At 38.1% G+C, this 19,914-nt stretch overlaps 2 protein-coding genes across 2 annotated transcripts; one reads left to right on the forward strand and one right to left on the reverse strand.

The window, feature by feature from the left end:
• Positions 1–511: 511 nt before the first annotated feature.
• LOC130440408 (LIM/homeobox protein Lhx8) lies at positions 512–2,931 on the forward strand. The gene is made up of 9 exons (XM_056773516.1): positions 512–686; positions 726–736; positions 817–946; positions 1,131–1,252; positions 1,337–1,557; positions 1,830–1,915; positions 2,009–2,104; positions 2,431–2,554; positions 2,718–2,931. Exons 1-9 carry the CDS (start codon positions 519–521, stop codon positions 2,789–2,791), a joined length of 1,032 nt encoding a protein of 343 aa, XP_056629494.1. The 5' UTR covers positions 512–518; the 3' UTR covers positions 2,792–2,931.
• Positions 2,932–3,162: 231 nt separating this feature from the next.
• Positions 3,163–19,872, reverse strand: slc44a5b (solute carrier family 44 member 5b). The gene is given in 23 exon segments (XM_056772355.1): positions 3,163–4,813; positions 6,255–6,339; positions 6,465–6,553; positions 6,666–6,736; positions 6,958–7,031; positions 7,766–7,869; positions 8,022–8,116; positions 8,233–8,495; positions 8,687–8,774; positions 8,991–9,083; positions 9,688–9,754; positions 9,757–9,786; positions 9,898–10,029; positions 10,230–10,342; positions 10,527–10,610; positions 12,702–12,825; positions 13,434–13,494; positions 14,311–14,439; positions 14,537–14,621; positions 15,554–15,638; positions 16,520–16,593; positions 19,400–19,448; positions 19,706–19,872. Coding segments are annotated over 23 exon segments (2,178 nt in total). The 5' UTR covers positions 19,746–19,872; the 3' UTR covers positions 3,163–4,670.
• Between the last annotated feature and the right edge of the window lie 42 nt (positions 19,873–19,914).

The raw sequence follows: 19,914 nt of genomic DNA on the forward strand, positions 1-19,914 counted from the left end.
TTATTGTTTAACATGACAAAGACTACACCGACTACATAAATAAAGAAGAATAAAAACGATCCTGGTAATGATTAATTGATTTTTTTTCGTCCCCAAAGTGATAGTTTTGGGCATGGGTCTCACGAATATGTGTTTTCAACATTTCCCTAAATTACCAAAAGAAGAAAAGGACTCGTTACGAAATAGCGGCAATTAAGTGTGAAGAGTTTAATGAGACCTCTTCACCTTTGGTTCGGGCTGGTTTGGCGTTTGTGCTAAACGTGGCCTTTTAATTGCCGTTATTAAATAAATCAATTCCCTTCTTCCTCTGACTCTTCCGAGGTTTTGACTGGCAGACGAAATTGATACGTTTGGGGTTAGACGTTATTGTGTGAACCGTTTCCGAATCCCTGATGCGGATTTCAAGTACATAATATACTGCACGGGGCAACCATTAGGCCTACGGGTGTTTTAATAATGACTGAAATTCTTCCGTCAAAAGGTAGTCAATGCCGTTTTTGGTAATTCTTTAGGTTGTCATGGTGAAGACAAGAGTGGATGATGTTTATGGGATGGAGCGCGCACATTTAAAGGCTGCGTTTCGGCGTGAGACTTCACAGATCCGCTGCGCGTTCACAGCCATGTCTAACAGTGCCAGAGAGGATTTTACCCGCAAGGGAAGTGAAGTTTCACGGGATATTTATATGGTAAATATTTTTTGTACAATAACTCAATATGTTTAGGAGAGCTTGAGAGAGCATTTCAAAAGCACGCGGACAAAAGGATAAAACCTCTGGTTTAACTATATAAAATCAATCATAACTTTTTACCACAGAGATCATCAGATGACCGACCTGATCCGAATTCTCCATCTGCTTTACCTCAAACCATGACATCAGATGCTATCCAAGGCAAAGCAGTTTGCGCAAGGTGCAAAGAAGACATCTTAGACAGATTTCTTCTCAAGGTGAGAACTGCCTTTTCCTTTGGAATAATAACACATTATGTTTAGATTTATAAATACATTTACTCATTAAATTGGCCATTTAAAAAATGTGTTACATGTTCGTTCATAGGAACCCCTACTTTATAATCAAGCCAAAGTAATGTTTTTAGCAGCTTCTAACCTAAACACTGTTGATTCAATATAGGTAAATGAACTGTGCTGGCATGCGCAATGCCTGTCATGCACCGTGTGCCAAACGACCTTGGGCACACACACGAGCTGCTACATCAGAGGAAAAGAAGTCTTCTGCAAACAGGATTACTTAAGGTACTTCTGATAACAAGAGAAACTAAAAATGCATCAATATGTGTGTTTATACACAAATCAAAACCTAATCGTGTTGATCGACAGGAGGTATCGGACGTTGTGCTCGTGTTGTTGGGAGACCGTTCGCTCCACTGACTGGGTGCGCAGGGCAAAGGGAAACGTTTACCACCTGGCGTGTTTCTCCTGCTTCACGTGCAAGAGGCAGCTGACCACGGGCGAGGAGTTTGCTTTGGTGGGTCAAAAAGTGATGTGTAGAGTGCATTACGACAGCGTGCTGGACAAACTTAAAGGGGCCGAAGCAAAAGGTGAGAAGGTCTGAGTGCGTAAAGCGCATTGATTTGCATTGTTAAAAAGTAAAATCTAGCAGTTGCAAAATCAACAGTTAAACATTTAATTTGACTTATTGTTACATCGGTGTATTTCAAATTTACATTTTTTAAAGAAAAGACCCTATTCGGGGGTGAACCAATCAGATTATGGTGCGGTTCCGTATGCGTTAGGTGTGGACATGCAGCTGCATTTGTCTGTAAATAGCTGATTTGATTAAAAAATGTTAAACTTAAACTTATAATTTCAGGGAAAACTTTCTGCCCTGATGAATATGAGGTAAACCAAAAGCCATCTAAAAGAGCGCGCACCAGCTTCACCTCAGATCAACTACAGGTAAATAACTCATCTGGATTTAATGCGTTTTTATGAATTTACAGCTATGAGCTTTAAAATGTGACTCAAATACATATTTTTTTCGCATTGCAGATCATGCAGACCCAGTTTGCACAGGACAATAATCCAGACGCACAGACGCTTCAGAAGCTGGCTGAACTAACTGGACTCAGTCGCCGCGTTATTCAGGTTAGAAGTAGTTTTTATATAGTATGAATTTATCTTTATACATACCATGCATTACATCATGAAAGTGTTTTACATTTTTTGTGCAAAAATGTATTTTTTTGTCATGTTACAGTATAAATAGATTTTTGCAAAATCTTGATTCTTTTTCTGTCCATGCTGGAGTCACGATCTAGGTCATTCAACAAAGAACTGTCTGTTTTATATTTGGGCTATAATAATGCATTTTACACTATATACTGTATCTCTCTTGGTCAGGTCTGGTTTCAGAACTGTCGGGCCCGCCATAAGAAGCACATCCCTCGACAACATTCAGCACCTCCAAACAGAGGTCTGTCTGCTCCCCAGCCGGGTCACATCTCCCAGCCGCCATCTCCAGCCAGCCTACACACTACACAATTCATAGGGTCTCACGCACACCTCTATTTACAGCGCTACACTCCTGCATTGACGGTAAGGAAATCTATCAAACAATCAACAGAAACATAGATATATATTATTGCATATCAATAACTGGCCAAGAATGTCAGTAAAAAGTGCACTGGGAATTATGCAGTGTAAATAATATTGATAATTTTGCCATTCTTAAATGTGCCACGGTGTCTTCTGTTTCCAGTGCACACACCATCATCAATGATCTATCAGCCCTTACTGTCCCACCAATCAACACATCTACCAATCAGCAGCTAAACCTTCAATCAATTCCCTTCTCTCTCTTTCTCTCTCTCTCAAGACAGGATTTTTTATTCTTCTAAAATGAAATTGTAAACCGCTTGCAAGCCAGCATAGCCACATCTGTTACACTATAACTGAAAACATTTTGTTTGTCGTGGTGCCTTCAATATAAGAATTGTTATCAATAGAGCGGAAGCAGAATTGCAGGGTCAGTGTTGCTTAAAACTACATAAATTATTGCACTTACTTCAATGCAAGAATGTTATCAACAGAATGTCTGGTCAAATATTTTTTTATTAATAATGTATGTTTAAAGACAACTGTTTATTTATTATTTTGTGTTCCAATTCCATATGGCCCAAATAAATATAAACTATTGTTGTATCACAAACTCTTTATTTATGAAACTTATGTCGTCGCATGCACTCCGATTACATCATAGAACGTTGTGCACTGCAAAATGGCTTAAGTAAAAAAAAAATTATATATGTTTAGCACACAGCAAATAACGAAGATAATTAAAGTGTTCAAAATGGTTTGACAAAAGAAAGTTTGTTTATAACACCTTTAGAGAGCACTAATACTTGGCCCACTCATATAGTTTTGCCTGAATAACATTCCAGCACATGTATTTAAAATAATGAAACGTTGTTATAAAATAAACCGAAAAATATTCAAAATAGTCCTTTCAAACTATAAAAAGAAACAAAGAATGAATTTTTGCTCAATTTGCATAAAAGTAATTCAAACATTATTCAATAAAATGCACGCAAATTACTTCATTTAATCTACATGTTTATGAGCAAAAATAATTCTAAATCACTACCGAGAGTAAGTAACGCTAAATAATAAAAAATTCAATCCAGAAGTCTTTTGTTGGTTTAAGTGGCTCAAGTGTGAGCAGCAGTCACAAACAATAAAGGCAGACTCTAAAGTAATGGGGTTGTAACCTCAATGGTCAAGAAAAATCGATCTGACGAGAAACTCTGAGCCAGAAGGATGATTAACAAACAAAAAATAATAATCAGGGAATAAATACAATGATACGCTCTGCACGGCAGAAAAGAGCTCATATCAACATGTGGTTATATTTAAGAGCTGTGAGCTGTGTGTTTGAGGCACTTCATCCGAACTGCAATTATAACCCACAGCTTAAAACAAGATAGGAATATTTCATGTAGTGAATAGCGAATTAGCACGTCACCTGTAATTTTCTCAATATGAGAGAAGTGGAAGTTTCACCCTACAGGGGTGTGAACGCAAGCGATATTCATATATAGAACAGAAAATCGTTACATGAGTCCCTCTCTCTAAACGGCGTTGAGGAAGTAAAAAGGAGTAAATTAACTTCATCAAATGGATAATTAAAAGCATCTTAAAGTCATGCAACATAGTCGCGATATGCCACCGACATTTATACAACACTGTATAGTTGTAAGAAAGGCTTATCATTTGTAAACAGAATCAGCAGACCTTTTTCTTTTAAGTTTTCTGCACTAATTTTTAGGAAAAAAATCAGCGGGATATAAAGATCCAGTGTGTATATTTAAGGAGGATCTATTGACAGAAATGTAATGCAATATAATAACTGTCTTCACAGGTTGCAACTCACAACCTCACTGCTAGATGCCGCTAAAATCTCCATGTTGCTTCTTAGCAGACTGTATGACACTCTTATTTGGTAGCAGAAGACACAAAAAAACATTTACTCAAATTTTTTTACACTTTTTTTTAACAAGAACATTTACATTTGTGAATGATGGATGTGGAAATCCATGGAGCTGTGTGTGTGTGTGGGCCTGCTTATCTGTGACCAGTCACCATAACCGAAACCCTCATATTTGTACATTTGGCCATAAAATACTGCTCGGGCTTAAGTTACCAGCCTTTAAAGTCAATGCCCTTTTCGGTCTCTCTTTCCACCTCTCTGTTTCTCCTCTGGCCTCCTGTGGTTCTTCTTGTTGAGGATGGCCCGCAAGCTGCTGCCCATGTAATAGGGACGTGACGCTGAGCCGTCGTTCTTCTCCAGATCACTCACTGAGGACAGGAGCACAAGCAACGTTAATGCCGACGGATCATTGTTGCGAGTTTTGCACCAGAAGAGAAGCTTGGGAATTTGTTCATAAAGAAAACTACAGACAGTTACCATCAATGTAAAACTGTGAGTTTATATGTCTAATTTGCTTTGCATACAGAATGTAATAAACCATACTGACATATAACCTTTAATACAACATGTTGTATATTTAAAAAAACAAACCATTTATAGTATTTAATTCAGCTTTATTCTAATGGGAAAAAAACACATTTTCAGTTTTACAAAAAATGTGCCCATTAAAAAACATTAAACTCGTACTAAACCCGATAGAGCAGACGGCTGCAGGCTGCCATACACATTACAAAAATACAAAAAATGGCTTTTAAGTTCCTCATGAATTGAACTTTAAAAGGTTTTAATTGATTGCAAAGAACCAAAGAAGAGTACCAAACTTCTTTGTAAATCTAGGCACATGTACTAAATACTGCCCTTAAAACATCTTAAAATTCACAGAATCTTTCAAACCGGTTACAATAGAATATACAATGTAACTTATTCTGATAACCCACATACAGCGACATTATCTTATAATATTAAATGCATGTGGAGTAAAAACCAGTCCACATCAATGTACTTCATTAGACTGATGCCATTAAAACAAGTTTCGTATACAAAATAGGATGAAGCGGATCATTAGAGAGTAAAAATCATCATAAAACCCTCTGCATTACGGTCATTATTGGTTCTAACAGCTTCAGCAACCCTTAATTCGGTTCTTAGCTCTTGAAAGACAAGCAATAGGTAAGGCAATGATCGACGTAACTCCAGCAGAAAGAAACAGAAGAGAAGTATGGAAAAAGTACAGCAAGTAGGCGAGAACCAGCCAGTGTCGGCAGACAGTTCACAGGAGAGGAGATCACTTCTATAAATGCTATTGGCTCCTGATTCTGTCTCCCAGAAGGCTTTGCTCTGCTGCAGGACAGATGCAGAGTGCTACAGTACTACAGTATGCTTCCCGAAAAGATCTAGTTTCAGGACACTGCATACTTTTTCCCTGCACTGTCCTCTTTTTTAAGTATCTTGTGCAGTCCTGGAGGCATGTAATACGGTTTGGAAGGACTGGCATCGTTCCTTTCAAGATCTTCACCTTGAGGATGTCCCATCAAATCAGACGGATGAAAGAATATAGATGAAGGAAGAAAGACAGCAAGGGAGTAAAGAGAAAGAGCGTTAGTGAGTAGTTTAAGACGAAGAGAGATTTGAATTATAATCAGAGAGAAAACAGATATTTAAAAAGAGGACGAGAAAAGAAGACCAGCGAGTATTTTTACAGTTGAAAGGCTGTATATTAAGCATATAACAGGCATTTGCAATTTATAACGATTAAACACATAACCAGTATGAGAATATTGTAAACTGTATGAAGAAAAGTGTACTTACAGAAGCAGAGGAACAATGTATCCACACACATTGCATAAACGTTGAAGAATCCATGTGCAATCATATAGGATCCAAATATCACAGTCTGTGAACATACAGTGAGATAAAGATAATAGTACACTTAAAAAAAATGGGGGGGGTTAATCTGAAAATGTATTACTAAATTAATACAATCCAAACTACAAAGAAAACAGTAATTCTTTCACTCACCAGTAGAGGGACCCAATAGTAATTTAATGACGGCACCTCTTCCTGGATTACTGGTATTCTGCGGGTGAAGAAAAAGAAGGCAAGGACACCTGCGAGAACATATTTACAACAATGTAAGAACATAATTTGCAAACAATATGTGCCAGTCTGAAGTATCCCCAAATGCCAATTTAAATAACATAGAACAAACAGTTGACATACCTATACTCCCTGAGATCAGCAGTTTGCCCAAGAACAACAGAAAATCTGTCACCTTGTCCAGAACAGCAACTCTAGAGAAAACCATACAAAACAAAAACATCCTATAAATAGCGATGTGACATTATAACCACAAGGTGAACAAATCTATTATAGCAACACTAACACACATCCTGGAAATGTTACAGTGACTAAAAATAATATTTCCTTTGTATGGGACAGACAGTCTAAACTGCTTTGTACTTTCACAATGACTGAAGCATAAATATTTCATCTGTGCAGTGTCATACCGCACCTCATAACGTTCCTCATTAACAGAAAGAAAGCATCGCGCGCTGACACACAGAAATTCTTCCCATAAATCGCCATCTGAGGATGTGAATAAAAAAAAAAAACAACGTCAAAACACTTACTGTGTGCCTTTAAAAACCTTTTAAAAAGTGAAAGTTCACCCAAAAGTAAAATTCTGTCATCATATGGGAGTCTATTGGTGTTGACTTTTTGAAGCTCCAAAAAGTGCATCCTTCCAAACAAAGAACTGCTCCACATGGCTCGGTGGTCTTAACAATGGTCATCTGAAGTGAATCGATGCGTTTGTTTAAGAGAAATATCCATATTGACAGTGCTATTGACGTTGATGTCTAGCTTCAGTCATCTCTCAAATGCGCGTGAACCAGAGGCTTGTTTTTCAGGCAGATGACATAGGCGTGTCGTAAGTTCCGGTGATGAATGCTGCGTTTTTCGTTTCCAATTGCATAGCGTCTAATCTGGAGGGAACTTTTCTCACCGTCGTTTGCCAGATATTTCTCTGAAACAAAAGCATCGATTCGCTTCAGAAGACCACTGTTAAGACCACAGAGCCGTGACGAGCAGTTCTTTGATCGATGGATGCACTTTTTGGAGCTTCAAAAAGTCAACACCCATCCACTCCCTTTCTACCACTTGGAAGTAAAACGATATGTGGTATTCTGCATTATTCTTCAATAAGAAAACCATCTTCATGCCTTGAGGGTGAGTAAAACATAGAAAATTTTTGGTTAGGTAGTAAAGTATCCCTATAACCAAAGGTATCAGTATTGTTATGTAACTTGCATGTGCCCTACCATAATGTAAGCGTTCCTGTTCATGAACTTGATGAAGTGCTCAAGACACCAGAAACAGCATTTGAGGCAGCACAGAAGGAAGCGCGTGAACGCGTTGTGAGCACCTGCGACAAGATGTTTAAACATGACAACAAACCGAATGAAATATGCATTGTACTTCATTAACAATGACAGTGGACCAGTCAATGAACCAGCCAATGCTTAGACATCTCCAAACAGTCACAGTCAGACACTCCATTCTAGTGTAGATTTATACCTTTCAGTTTGTGGTCGAGATACTCCAGAATGATCCGGATGAACTGCACGACTGACAGGATCAAAGCACCAAATGCAATGGAGCCAGTGTGATACCTGGAACAGTCAATATTTTGATTTAAGGAGAGTCAGTATTTAATTTAAGCTCTAGAGGACTCAAAGCATGTGTTACACATTAGGAATTCACAGTCTACCCACTAAAGGCAACGTACCTCAAAGCTCTGCCAAAGGATGAAGCCAGGGGGCAGGGTGGGATGTCTGCCGGCTTCCTCAGGGCCCAGTAGTAAGAGGCAAAGGCCCCGGCCAGGGTGCACTGGCCCAAGGCGATGGTGAAATTGACCAGCCAGAGGAAGATAAATAAATTACAGAGCTGAAATGCAAAAATGTATCGATGGTACCAACTCTCCCCGCCGTAAAATGCAAATGTACACTGGGACCCCGGACACAGCTTGGTCACGTTTGATTGCCCGAAAGTCTGAAACATTATAGAGACACACAGTCAGATTCAATCTGAATTAACTTGGTGCTGTAAAGACTTCAAATGTACGAGTCCTTACAGTGCCAAGATGATTCACATTTCACAATTCTTTAGTGGCAACTAAAAGCAGTTTATTTCTGTATCTTAGAGAAATCCAGATACTAAGTTCCAGTAGTGGTAATGTTTACCTCTGGGTCACATGTGATGTTGGTATACTTGCAGTCGGGTAGTGTTGACATTACTTTGTACACTGCATCTCCAGATGATGCCAGAAACCTGAATTAAGCTGTGGTTAAGGACACAACATCTGTAGCCACAATGGTCCAACTATTTTAAGATACAGTATGTAATTTCTGAGCCGCTAGCAGCAACTCGACACATTAATACTTAGGAAAAACAAACAGCTAATTATTCAAAAAAAATATGCAAGAGCAAAAACACCCAGAATCTTAAACCCAATCCAGTATGCAAGTAACATTGATATTTGGATACACAGCTGTAACAGCCCAGTATGCTATACAGAGAGCCAACAGCAGGAAGGTGATGATGGGATAAAAAAGTGTAGACATAATGCAACCAATCGCCCTGCAGCAAAGAAAGACAGAAAAGAAACATTTGACTGTTTTGTTATTGGCATTCTTCTCTTCTTTGCATTCTCATGCATTACTATTTTAATAAGATAGATAGAAAGAAAAACAGATAGAAAGACTAAGAAAATCTAAGAAATACAGAAAGAAAGAAAGAAAAAAGGGGGAGCGAGTAAATGAATAAACGAACGAGCGAAAAGAACAGAAAACAAAAGAACGAACGACCGAGCAAATGAACGAAAGATCAAAAGAAAGAAAGAACGAGTCAGCAGATTAACAAACAAATGAATGAGCAAGCAAGCCAAAGAAACAAGATAGAACAGCACAAATGAGCAAACGAAGAAAAAACAAGAGCGAACGAATAAGCGAACAAGAGAAAAAACAAAAGAAAGAATGAAAGAAAAAAACTAAAGACAGTAAAAAGAAAGAATGAGGGACCGAGCGAACGAACAAGCATAAGAAACAAACAAAAGAAAGAAAGAACGAGGGAATGAACAAACGAAAGAATGAGCAAGCCAAAGAAAGAAAAAGAAAGAACAAAGCAAAGTAAGAAAGAAAGAGAGAATGAGCGAAAGAATGTGCGAAAGAAGAAAGAAACTTACTTGCTCCCCTCCTTCAGAAGAGCGATTGCAATACGAACTCTGTTGCGCAGAAATATCAGCACAAGATGATGATGCCCTCAATAACAGCCAATGAGATCACTGTGGAGAAATATCAATCTGTCAGCAATTTCCATCAAACTGAACTGTTCATAACATTCACCACCTCACAGCACAGCGGCACTGCTCATATTATGAGAAATGAAACCTCACTGAAAATCAGCCATGTTTGTCTCAGCTGCAGGTAAACCCTAAAGTCAGTCTGAAATCCAATGTCTGAGATGGTGACATCAGAGTCTGGTTTTCCATTCAGTGAACTGTATTCCCAGTAACAATGCCATATTCCTGTGGCAGACAAAAGAAAGCATGAAACAATCGTCTAGCTAATATCTCATACTTTAATGAGTACAATCACAATCATGGCACATTCAGGCTGTTTAAGAGAGATGTTAAGATTGCTACAGAAGATATTTAGCTATATAAATGTCAAAAAAGCAGTTTATAGATTAAATTAAATTTTGAATTTTGTTCTGTATGTCACCAACCATATCCAACTGCAGCGATGACCCCAAAGATGACCAACCAGAAAAGAACGCCAGCCGTGAACCTCAGCAGCAAAATAAACACGAGACTGACCAGCATGCTTATCACCAGACCTCTGAAAACATCCAGAATTAAATATATTAATGTTTAGTTCATATATTAATATATACACTATGTATAAAAAATAACGCAATGCATTATATGTTCAACACAACGTTCCACTTATTGAGCAACAAAGAGTTTAAATGTCGAATACTAATGATAACAAATTGTGTCCATTTTGTAAGAATAACACCTACATTAGGATCCAAAACCACGAGCTGGCATAATCCTCAAAGATCTTGGTGCCCACCTCCTTGGCATCCAGCAGGCTGGTTATCCCACTGTGAAAGAGCGATCAAACAGTCCAAAATGTTACATAAGGATGCACTACTGACCATACGGAGCAGTTTATGAGGAGTTTATTCAACCACAAGTGGCTGAACTCAAAGTCTCTCATAAAAGTGCCATACAGAGTCAAAACCCTTAAAGGTCCAGTGTGTCATTTTTTGGAGGATCTATTGACAGAAATGCAATTTAATATACATAATTATGTGTTCAGAGGTAAATAAAGCCTCTACATAATAATGCGATATGTTTTCATTACCTCCAAATAAGCCATTTTTACCTACATACACCGCGGGTCCCCTTACTTGGAATTCGCCATGCTGTTTCTACAGTAGCCCTAAACGGACAAACTGTTCTACAGAGCGCGTTTCATGTGTTACCTCCTTCATCAAAGAAGTGAAAATGCGATGCCATCTTTGTCCTGGGGGGAGCGCTATAGTGCTTCGAAATGGAGGCGGGATTGGTTGAATGAGCCGTTGGCTGCAATTTGCAACCTCACCACTAGATGCCGCTTATTTTCCTACACTGGACCTTTAAAACTAAAGCACTAACACTCACTACAGCTGGTTATTAGGGATCTATAGCGGGTCAGTTGGATCTTCACACAGATGTAAGTACATCTACTTTGATCTTTATTCTCCATGATGTGCTTTTCATGTACACTAGTGAATCAGGGCTATAGATCGCATTAGTTAAAGATGAATGCCTTTTGCTGTTATATTTAGTGATGTTAACTTAGAAATGACACATCTTATAACATCAAATGTCATTTTCAAAGCTCTTGGGTATCTCAAAATCATGTGGTCATAAAAAAACCTGAAAAAATGTCTGAAACCATTAGGTTCTTTTCTGGTTAAATAACTTTTATGAAGAACTAGCTCACTTGATCAGTTCCTATATCATTTACTCACCCTCGTGTCATTCCAAACCTGTATAAAGAAGATATTTTGAAGAATGTTGATAACCAAACAATGCTGGACACCAAAACATTTCTCAAAATATCTTCTTTGGTGTATCACAGAAGAAAGTGCTCTATGCAGGTATAAGCAACATGAGGGTGAATAACTCATGACAGAATTTTTATTTGGGGGTAAACTATCATTTAAAGTATTTAAAACCTACTTAAAGTGATACTTCACCCAAAAATATGGTCTGAAAGGCAGTCAGATTTCATCATTGACTTTTGTTTACGCAGATGTTTTGGTTCTGACACATTTTTCAGCATGCACAGAACGTGCTGCGAGGGAGGTTAGTTTTCGATAAGCGATAAACAAGGTTAAGGAAGACTGAAAGAAACAAGAAGACCTTTTTGTTCCTTGCTGCACTGCTGTAACCTTGCTACAAAAAAGAAGCATTGAGCGTGTTACAAAAACACACAGGAAGCATAGACCTTGATTTTTGCAATGATGTGAAGTTACTTTCAGAAGCCATGTGAGGACATTGCATGTGTTTTTGTAATGGAAAAATAACCGGACCTAAATCCAAAAGTTGTCGGTTATTGCCGTTTGTGGATTAGGTGTCTGTTTTTAGTGTGGCCTCTCACCCCAAGCATTAAAATCAGTGCTATTATAGGAGCAGCAAACCCATGCAAACATGCGTAGCTTGACTTATCCACACGCCTTAAAAGGCCAGACACTCTCTGACCTTTGTAAGACCAAATGTCATACCCAGATAAAACTGTCTCCTCTTGCCTAAATGGAAAGGCAGTATATAAAAAAAAAAGGTTGATTAGTTTCTTAACTAATTTATCTAACTAACCAACTGCAGTCATTTGAAAATAAGCAGCAATATTATATTTAATATAGATTCACGTTCAAATCTTACTTTATTCACAATGCATCAAAAGGAAACTCAACAGAAGAACATTTGATTAAAAATAACCATCATAATTATGCCTGCTAATGAAAAACGGGGTACTTTATATTGTAAAATATTTAATTGATGAATGCTGTCGTGGACCAATCAGAATTAAGAATGCAAGAACGCAATACGGAATGCTATACAGATTTGTTCGATTTAACTACATGCAGCACTGGACAGAAGAATCGTGACGTGCTACTAGGTGAGAAACAAAACATAGGACTTACTTCGCCGCATCTCTTAGATCAGCAACGCTTCTTGTTTTTCCATTTCCGTCTTTGAAACTTGTTTTGTTGGCAACAGTTAATGTCCCGTTTCTAGTGATGAAATCAGGAAAGCACCTCTGGAGAACTAACAGAACACCAAAAATGCTTTTACTTGAGAACCGGACAGCAAAAAAATCAAGCAAAACTAAAATCACATCAAGTTTCTGGGTTCATGTTTTGTGTGTCTCTGCTCTCGTCTTCTTCAAGGTCTAAATTCCTAAGAGGTGATAAGCTGCAGCTATCTGAGAGTGTTATTCATTCTGCGCCGTTCAAAAAAGTTAACGACACATTGAGTTTTATAGCCTTGACAGGGTAGGTTTCTGATGCATCTTCACTCTCTCTTCTAATGCTGGGTTCACACCAACACGAATCAAGTGCTTTGCACGAGTGTATTACATACAGTCTAGTCATTTCAAGTCAATTCAAAGACACGTAGATGCGAACCGAAGGCAGGCGGTGCGAATGGAGCAAATCGAGCGCAGCGATTTCCGCGAACGCGCGTCAATCCCATGTTCCCCGAAGGTTGAAAATATTTAGCAGATCGCGTCACTCACGCTATAATAACCAACTTTTCCAGAGAGTAATAACGAGCCTGGAACAAGATTGTTCTTGTTTGGTGGGAACCCAGCATAAGCCTTATTTGAGATATGATGAACAAAGCTTATGATGATTTAAATTGGTAAATAAACTTACATGGTCTGCTTGGCACGATCATGGAGGGACAGTCTTCATCCCTGAGCACCTGAGCAACAGGCTGTCAAAAAGACAAGGACAAAATATTTATTAACAAACCCCCCAATACCGCATCTGGTATAATCTACACAGTGAGTACAGTATATCAGTCAGGATTACCCTATGTGCTTCTAAATGTGACATTTAGTGTGTGTGGATGTGTGAAAATCAAGTGACCATCGACGATACATTTGTGCATTGACATGTGATTTAACGACAAAATGTAGGCGTTTGCTTGCGTCATACATATACGTACACTGCTCCGCTAGAACAATAACTATTACGATTCAAATAGCAATCCCTTTAATTTGAAAGTCAATATTTTGTCATTCATCAGCTTTACAATTTGTAAATCTTATTTACAGTTATCGCTGGTGTAAATGTGTCTTAAAGGGATAGTTGCACCAAAAATGAAAATTCTGTCATCATTTATTCACCCTCTTGTCATTTCAAACCTGTATCATTTTGTTTCTTCTGCAGAGTACAAAAGATATTTTTAAGAATGTTGGTAACTGAACAAATGGCAGTACCCATTCCCTCGCATTGGTTTTGTGACGTATAATAGAAGTGAATGGGTACGCCCGTCGTTCGGTTACCAACATTCTTCAAAATATGTTCTTTTGTGTTCTGCAGAAAAATGAAATTCTGACAGGTTTGAAATGACAAGAGATGATTAAATGAGGACAAAAGTTACAAAGAACTGATTTCCATAGACATAATTAATTCCAAGAAAGAATATTTGATCTTTGAAGGTGACGTGTGATTTCATTACCAAAACCCTCCCTACACATCCAAAATCTTTTTCGTCCAACCAATCCTTATCAGGATTACCTCATACCTTATCAGGATTATTAAAGCCTGGCTTGCAAAATTGCTTGTAATATTCCCAGTAGCTCTTATCCCATCTATAGCTGTATTGCATGTCTATGTATGTAGCGAATCTGTCCGGGCACTTGGACACGCATAACTGAGAAAAGAAACAGAAAACAATCAATTATCCACAAAAATTAAACCACATAGGGGAGAAATGCAGTGTTTTTCAGCTTGGATGGGGTTTGGGGTACCTGAGTTGTAGGGCACTGGAGGTTAATGAGGACTGCAGGGTTGGCACATTGTAAAATATTGAAGTAGAATAAAATGGCTTTATTTCTGTGGGAAGAAAAAGATGATGCAACAATCTATCACAGCAAAATAGACAATGACCTCCGTGAGTTGACACATTTTTATAGTAGTTTTTTATAGCACAATCTTTCTTCAATACTACGTAATGGATATATTTATTGTATTTAAATTAGTTCTGTCTTAGCGATTAATCATGATTCCAAAATAAAATTGTATGTTTATTTAATATTTGTTATGTATATGCATATGCATATGCATAAATGCACACACATACTTGGACTATATAACAAATGTTAACACATTTATATATATATACACTCACCTAAAGGATTATTAGGAACACCATACTAATACTGTGTTTGACCCCCTTTCGCCTTCAGAACTGCCTTAATTCTACGTGGCATTGATCAACAAGGTGCTGAAAGCATTCTTTAGAAATGTTGGCTCATATTGATAGGATAGCATCTTGCAGTTGATGGAGATTTGTGGGATGCACGAAACTCCCGTTCCACCACATACCAAAGATGCTCTATTGGGTTGAGATCTGGTGACTGTGGGGGCCATTTTAGTACAGTGAACTCATTTTCATGTTCAAGAAACCAAGTTGAAATGATTCGAGCTTTGTGACATGGTGCATTATCCTGCTGGAAGTAACCATCAGATGATGGGTACATGGTGGCCATAAAGGGATGGACTTGGTCAGAAACAATGCTCAGGTAGGCCGTGGCATTTAAACGATGCCCAACTGGCACTAAGGGGCCTAAAGTGTGCCAAGAAAACATACCCCACACCATTACACCACCACCATAATTGCAATAATGAGAAATTGAACTGGTGTTCCTAATATTCCTTTAGGTGAGTATATATATATACACTGAAATATATACACTGTATATATCTCAATTGATCGATATGACAGCAGTCATTTAAATATAATGATTTATCTCTCGCATTCTTACGCATTAGAAGTGCCCTGCTGTCCGCAGAACTGTCCATAGCTGTCTGTTGGGTAGACAACTTTCCGGGGGTCCCCATGCATCCATGCTTAAAGACATAAACCAAAAAAGTCACGTTACCTCAAAACCACAGTACTTGGTAAAACCTACAGTTCCAAACACTGAACCTCCAGTGGAAGATAAGCAAGATGGATGAAAACTCAAAATGAAACTAAACTTTTCTTTATTTACACCATATGAGGTTCTCTGTATAGGTAACTGAATATCTGTGACTTGAGAGAACTGTGAACAAACTGCAGCTCTATATAATATGATTCAAACGGCTCTTAACATAAGTGATGAAGTGATATACACAATCTGATGTAATGCAATCCGACAAAATCTTGTTTTAAAGTGGAAACAGAAATAGCATTTAAGACGGTTGTTAATACCGTGTGAAAAGGGGACAAAGGCAATGACATTAGCATATCCTAGTACAAAAATATAGCAACGAGATGTCAAAGCGAGTCGAACCAGATAAGCACAAGAAAAAGGACTGTAACAAACAATGAGAATGTTAAACTACACAGAACCACTGCTGATCGGAGAACAGTCAATACTCAACAGTAAAATACATCCTACGCATTACTAACAACCACAGACGGTGTGTTACCGGAATAGACCGATCCTACAGTCTGGCAAGCTGTGAGTCTCCCAGAAACAGCTCTAGTGAATGAGTCTCTGACTGTCTTAACCACAGGCTTCACATTTAAAACCATAAATTATGTAACCAATCAAATGTCAGGGTGAATGAATGAGCTCCTCTTGCTTTTTTCAAGAAGTTCAATGAAGATAGTGACTGTGCCTTATGGCGACTGTTTACGACTGTCGTCCACCCACTGTTTCCATTCAGATGTTTAATAGAGCTGGATTCATGAGATGATTATGCAAGCCTTGGTGCCGAAGAGCACGTTAATGAGTGTAACTCACCCACTGTTCCCAGAGCAATGTAGCCGAGGATGACGATGACGAAGATCACGCAGCAAAGGACGTCTGTACAGCCCCTGCAGTGAAAATGTGAGAAGATGAGAGTGCTGAATGAATAATCATAATACATTATTTACATTCGTGATGTCATGGTGTTGGAATGAGTTCATCGTGTATTTTTCTGATTTGGGAAAATAAAATCATTCTCAAAGCTCATGAATTAAATTGCTGTGATGGTAACATGGCCTTCTCTGTTCAAGTCTTTGAAATGCTGAAATATCATTTTAAGAAGTTAGGAGCTCCATGTATGTGTTTTTTAAAAGGTCTTATGGTATATTCTAATGATATATTCTTTATACTATATGGCTGCATATTCATTTCTTTTACTAGAAAAATAAAGATTATATTAATATTTTTAAATAGATGACTTGAACCAAATAGTAAACAGACTTTAATATCCCAGAATTAATGAAACTTAATAATTTGAATGAAAATTAATAAACTCCCTTACCGCTTTTCAAAAAGTATCGAAAGATAACTAAAGATGGTCGATAAAATGCCGAGATAACATTTTTACAATATCTAATCGTAGGTTCACTACACTGATTATATTAACATTGTAAAAAAAATTCATTTCGTAACTTAAATTAGCACTATTCTGTAGTTTTGATGAGTTTCCTATTATTTTAAAGTGTGGAAATATAAATGAAAAAAACAGTAATGAGTAAAAATGAGAAACCCTTGGCCAGTAGTATATAGGCAGTTTCATTGGACGCATGCGCCTGGCCCAAAGTTAATTTCCAATCTGTGATTGATTATAATTCAACCATATGTTTTAGATTAAATTTATATTCATATTCATTTGTGTTAATATTTTTTTGTATATTAATTGTATTAAATTACATTAAAACTACTCAACAGTTATTGATTCTTTCCGGAAGTCTTGCGGAAGTTAAAAGTATATATGAATTTTAGTGCCATCTAGCAATAAGGGTGCGAATTGCAACCAATGGCTTACTCCATCCCCCTTTTCGCAGCATTACGGCAAATGACAGGGCTAAGAATCAGATGTCATCATGTTTTCGTTTTTTTGCCGAAGGAAATAACGTATTCACGAAACACGCCCTGTCCGTTTAGGGCTACTATGGAAACAACATGGCGAAATTCGTGGAGGGCGACCCGACGTGTATGTAAACTAGTGGCATTTAAATAAACCGTATGTTAGTATCGGTTGAGCTTGGTATCGCAGTCTATATTTAAATATAGTAGAGACAAGTTTTGCCAAGTAACGTTTTTTTCCTCGGTTTCTTTTGCTTATTCTCAGAATTCACCTCTGCTTTTTCTCTCCATCTTTCAGCCTCCTCTCTTTCCATCTCTCTTTGCTGTCAGATTTCAGCTTTCTGTCAGCATGAGCTGCCAATCTCTTCCTTCTCAATTCTCTTTCACATCACCTTTAGTCACGCACCATTGCACCGAAACTTGTCAAAGTGAGATGCATTCACAGAGATGGATTCTCAAGGCCTCTGACTTTCATAACTGTAATATGTTTCTTCACCCTGAGGGACACGGCTAAGATGATAATGGAGGCAGGTGTTTTGAAGAGCACGCTTTCAGGACACTCTTATTTATTATACTGTCTTGCCTAGGATTGCTCTCACCAACAAGCGTCTGCACTGTGCACCCACGCAGTTGCATCGAAAAGACATTAATTTCCAGGCTAAATGCTTCAGATTCTAGAGACCATTTGATTGGTCAGAACAATGCAAAGCGATATCATGAAGTCGTCAAATAATGTAGAATGCATATATTTTTGAATGGAAATTTTGTCAATATTTTGAATATTTACTTGTTTGTAGAAATCCTTGAGACTAACATACTTGAAACTTGTAAAAAAAAGATGTCTCATTCCATGAAAGGAAAAATAAATAAATACATGTCTGATCTTGTACTGTGAAGACACACTTAATTTAAATGTACAACCCAACACTCTGTCCCAGTTTGAGTCGTGGGGCTTCATAAGCCAAGACGCTAAGTACAAAGAATAAACATCATGCAACTAGGTCATCTGTGGCGAAGCTTGATTCGGTTCAGCAAACAAAGATGCCCCAACAACCAGCCAACTATCCGTTTTACTAATCCAACCAACAACTAAACCACAAAAATACATTGAAACCCATGGGATTTTGTCCATTAATAGCACCACATAATTATAGGGTGACTATATGAGCCATTTCTCCCGGACACGTCCTTGCCAGGATTCGGGTGCGTCTTAAGGGAGTCACATTTGTCAACCGCATACAACATCGAGGTTCTCACATTTCAGTATAAAAAAAGCATTATAAAACTGACATTTAACATGGCTTAAGACGTATACTCATTGTAGTTCATTGCAGTCATTCTTACCATGTAATATAACGGCTGCCTTTATATAACGCGTCCGGGAGAAATGGCTCATATGGTCACCCCAATAATTATCTGACGGTCTACTTACTTCTTATAAATTGTCAGTGTTAAAGCAAATTAAGCACAGACGTGTTATTGATTATTGATTCCTCTGCTCTGTGCGTGCGGGCTGTGCTGTCTGATATCACTATGGAGCGAGATACAGGCGAGAGGAACGGCAGGTCAAGTCAATATTTATATTGTTGACAGACACGTGCAAATTAGGACGAAAGGACAGGCCTCAATGTTTTGACCTAGCTGAAGCTTAGCACACAAAAAGATCTACGCCACACCTCCTGAAAAGAATTTACACACTACACCTTGCATGACAACAGAACATTAAAAAAAAACAGCCAGGTTATGATGTGTGTGTATGTTTTAGGTAAAAAATATCAGATTTCTTTGCCATTTTAATCTCTATGTAGAACAGTGATACTGTACCTTTTGTGAACCGGTCCTCTGAATGCGGGGTCAAACTTGTGTGGCTCCCCTGCAAGACAAAAACAAAGAGACACCATTGTTAAGAGACAATTTAAAGCTAGACGCTTAATTAAAACCAAATCTAAACAATGCGAAACAACATTTGTTTCATCACCACCATGTTAAAGTCTGTACGGCGCAACGATATTTTGAGTTCAGTGATGTAACAAAGCACAGGCAAACAAAGACACTTATCAGAGAACGTACCTGCTGCCACAGTTTAAGACGTGTCTGACTTCTCTCAAAGTATTTGCAATAAGTTCCTACCTAATTCACGCGTGTAGTATCCTCCTTTTGGTCCAGTCATGTTTCGCTTTGCTCTGAATGAAGACAGTGTGTGTGTTTATATAACGTTGCATTCGTGTGTCACTTCCTATGAAAACTGTTGTGGTATCGCTCTTCTCGCCTTCCTCGGATCGGTTAATCATTACACACAAAGCCGTGTTTGCCAGAGGAGGTGGAGGGGAAATCAGTCT

This window comes from Triplophysa dalaica, chromosome 18, assembly GCF_015846415.1.
Source record: "Triplophysa dalaica isolate WHDGS20190420 chromosome 18, ASM1584641v1, whole genome shotgun sequence".
Classification (NCBI taxonomy): domain Eukaryota; kingdom Metazoa; phylum Chordata; class Actinopteri; order Cypriniformes; family Nemacheilidae; genus Triplophysa; species Triplophysa dalaica.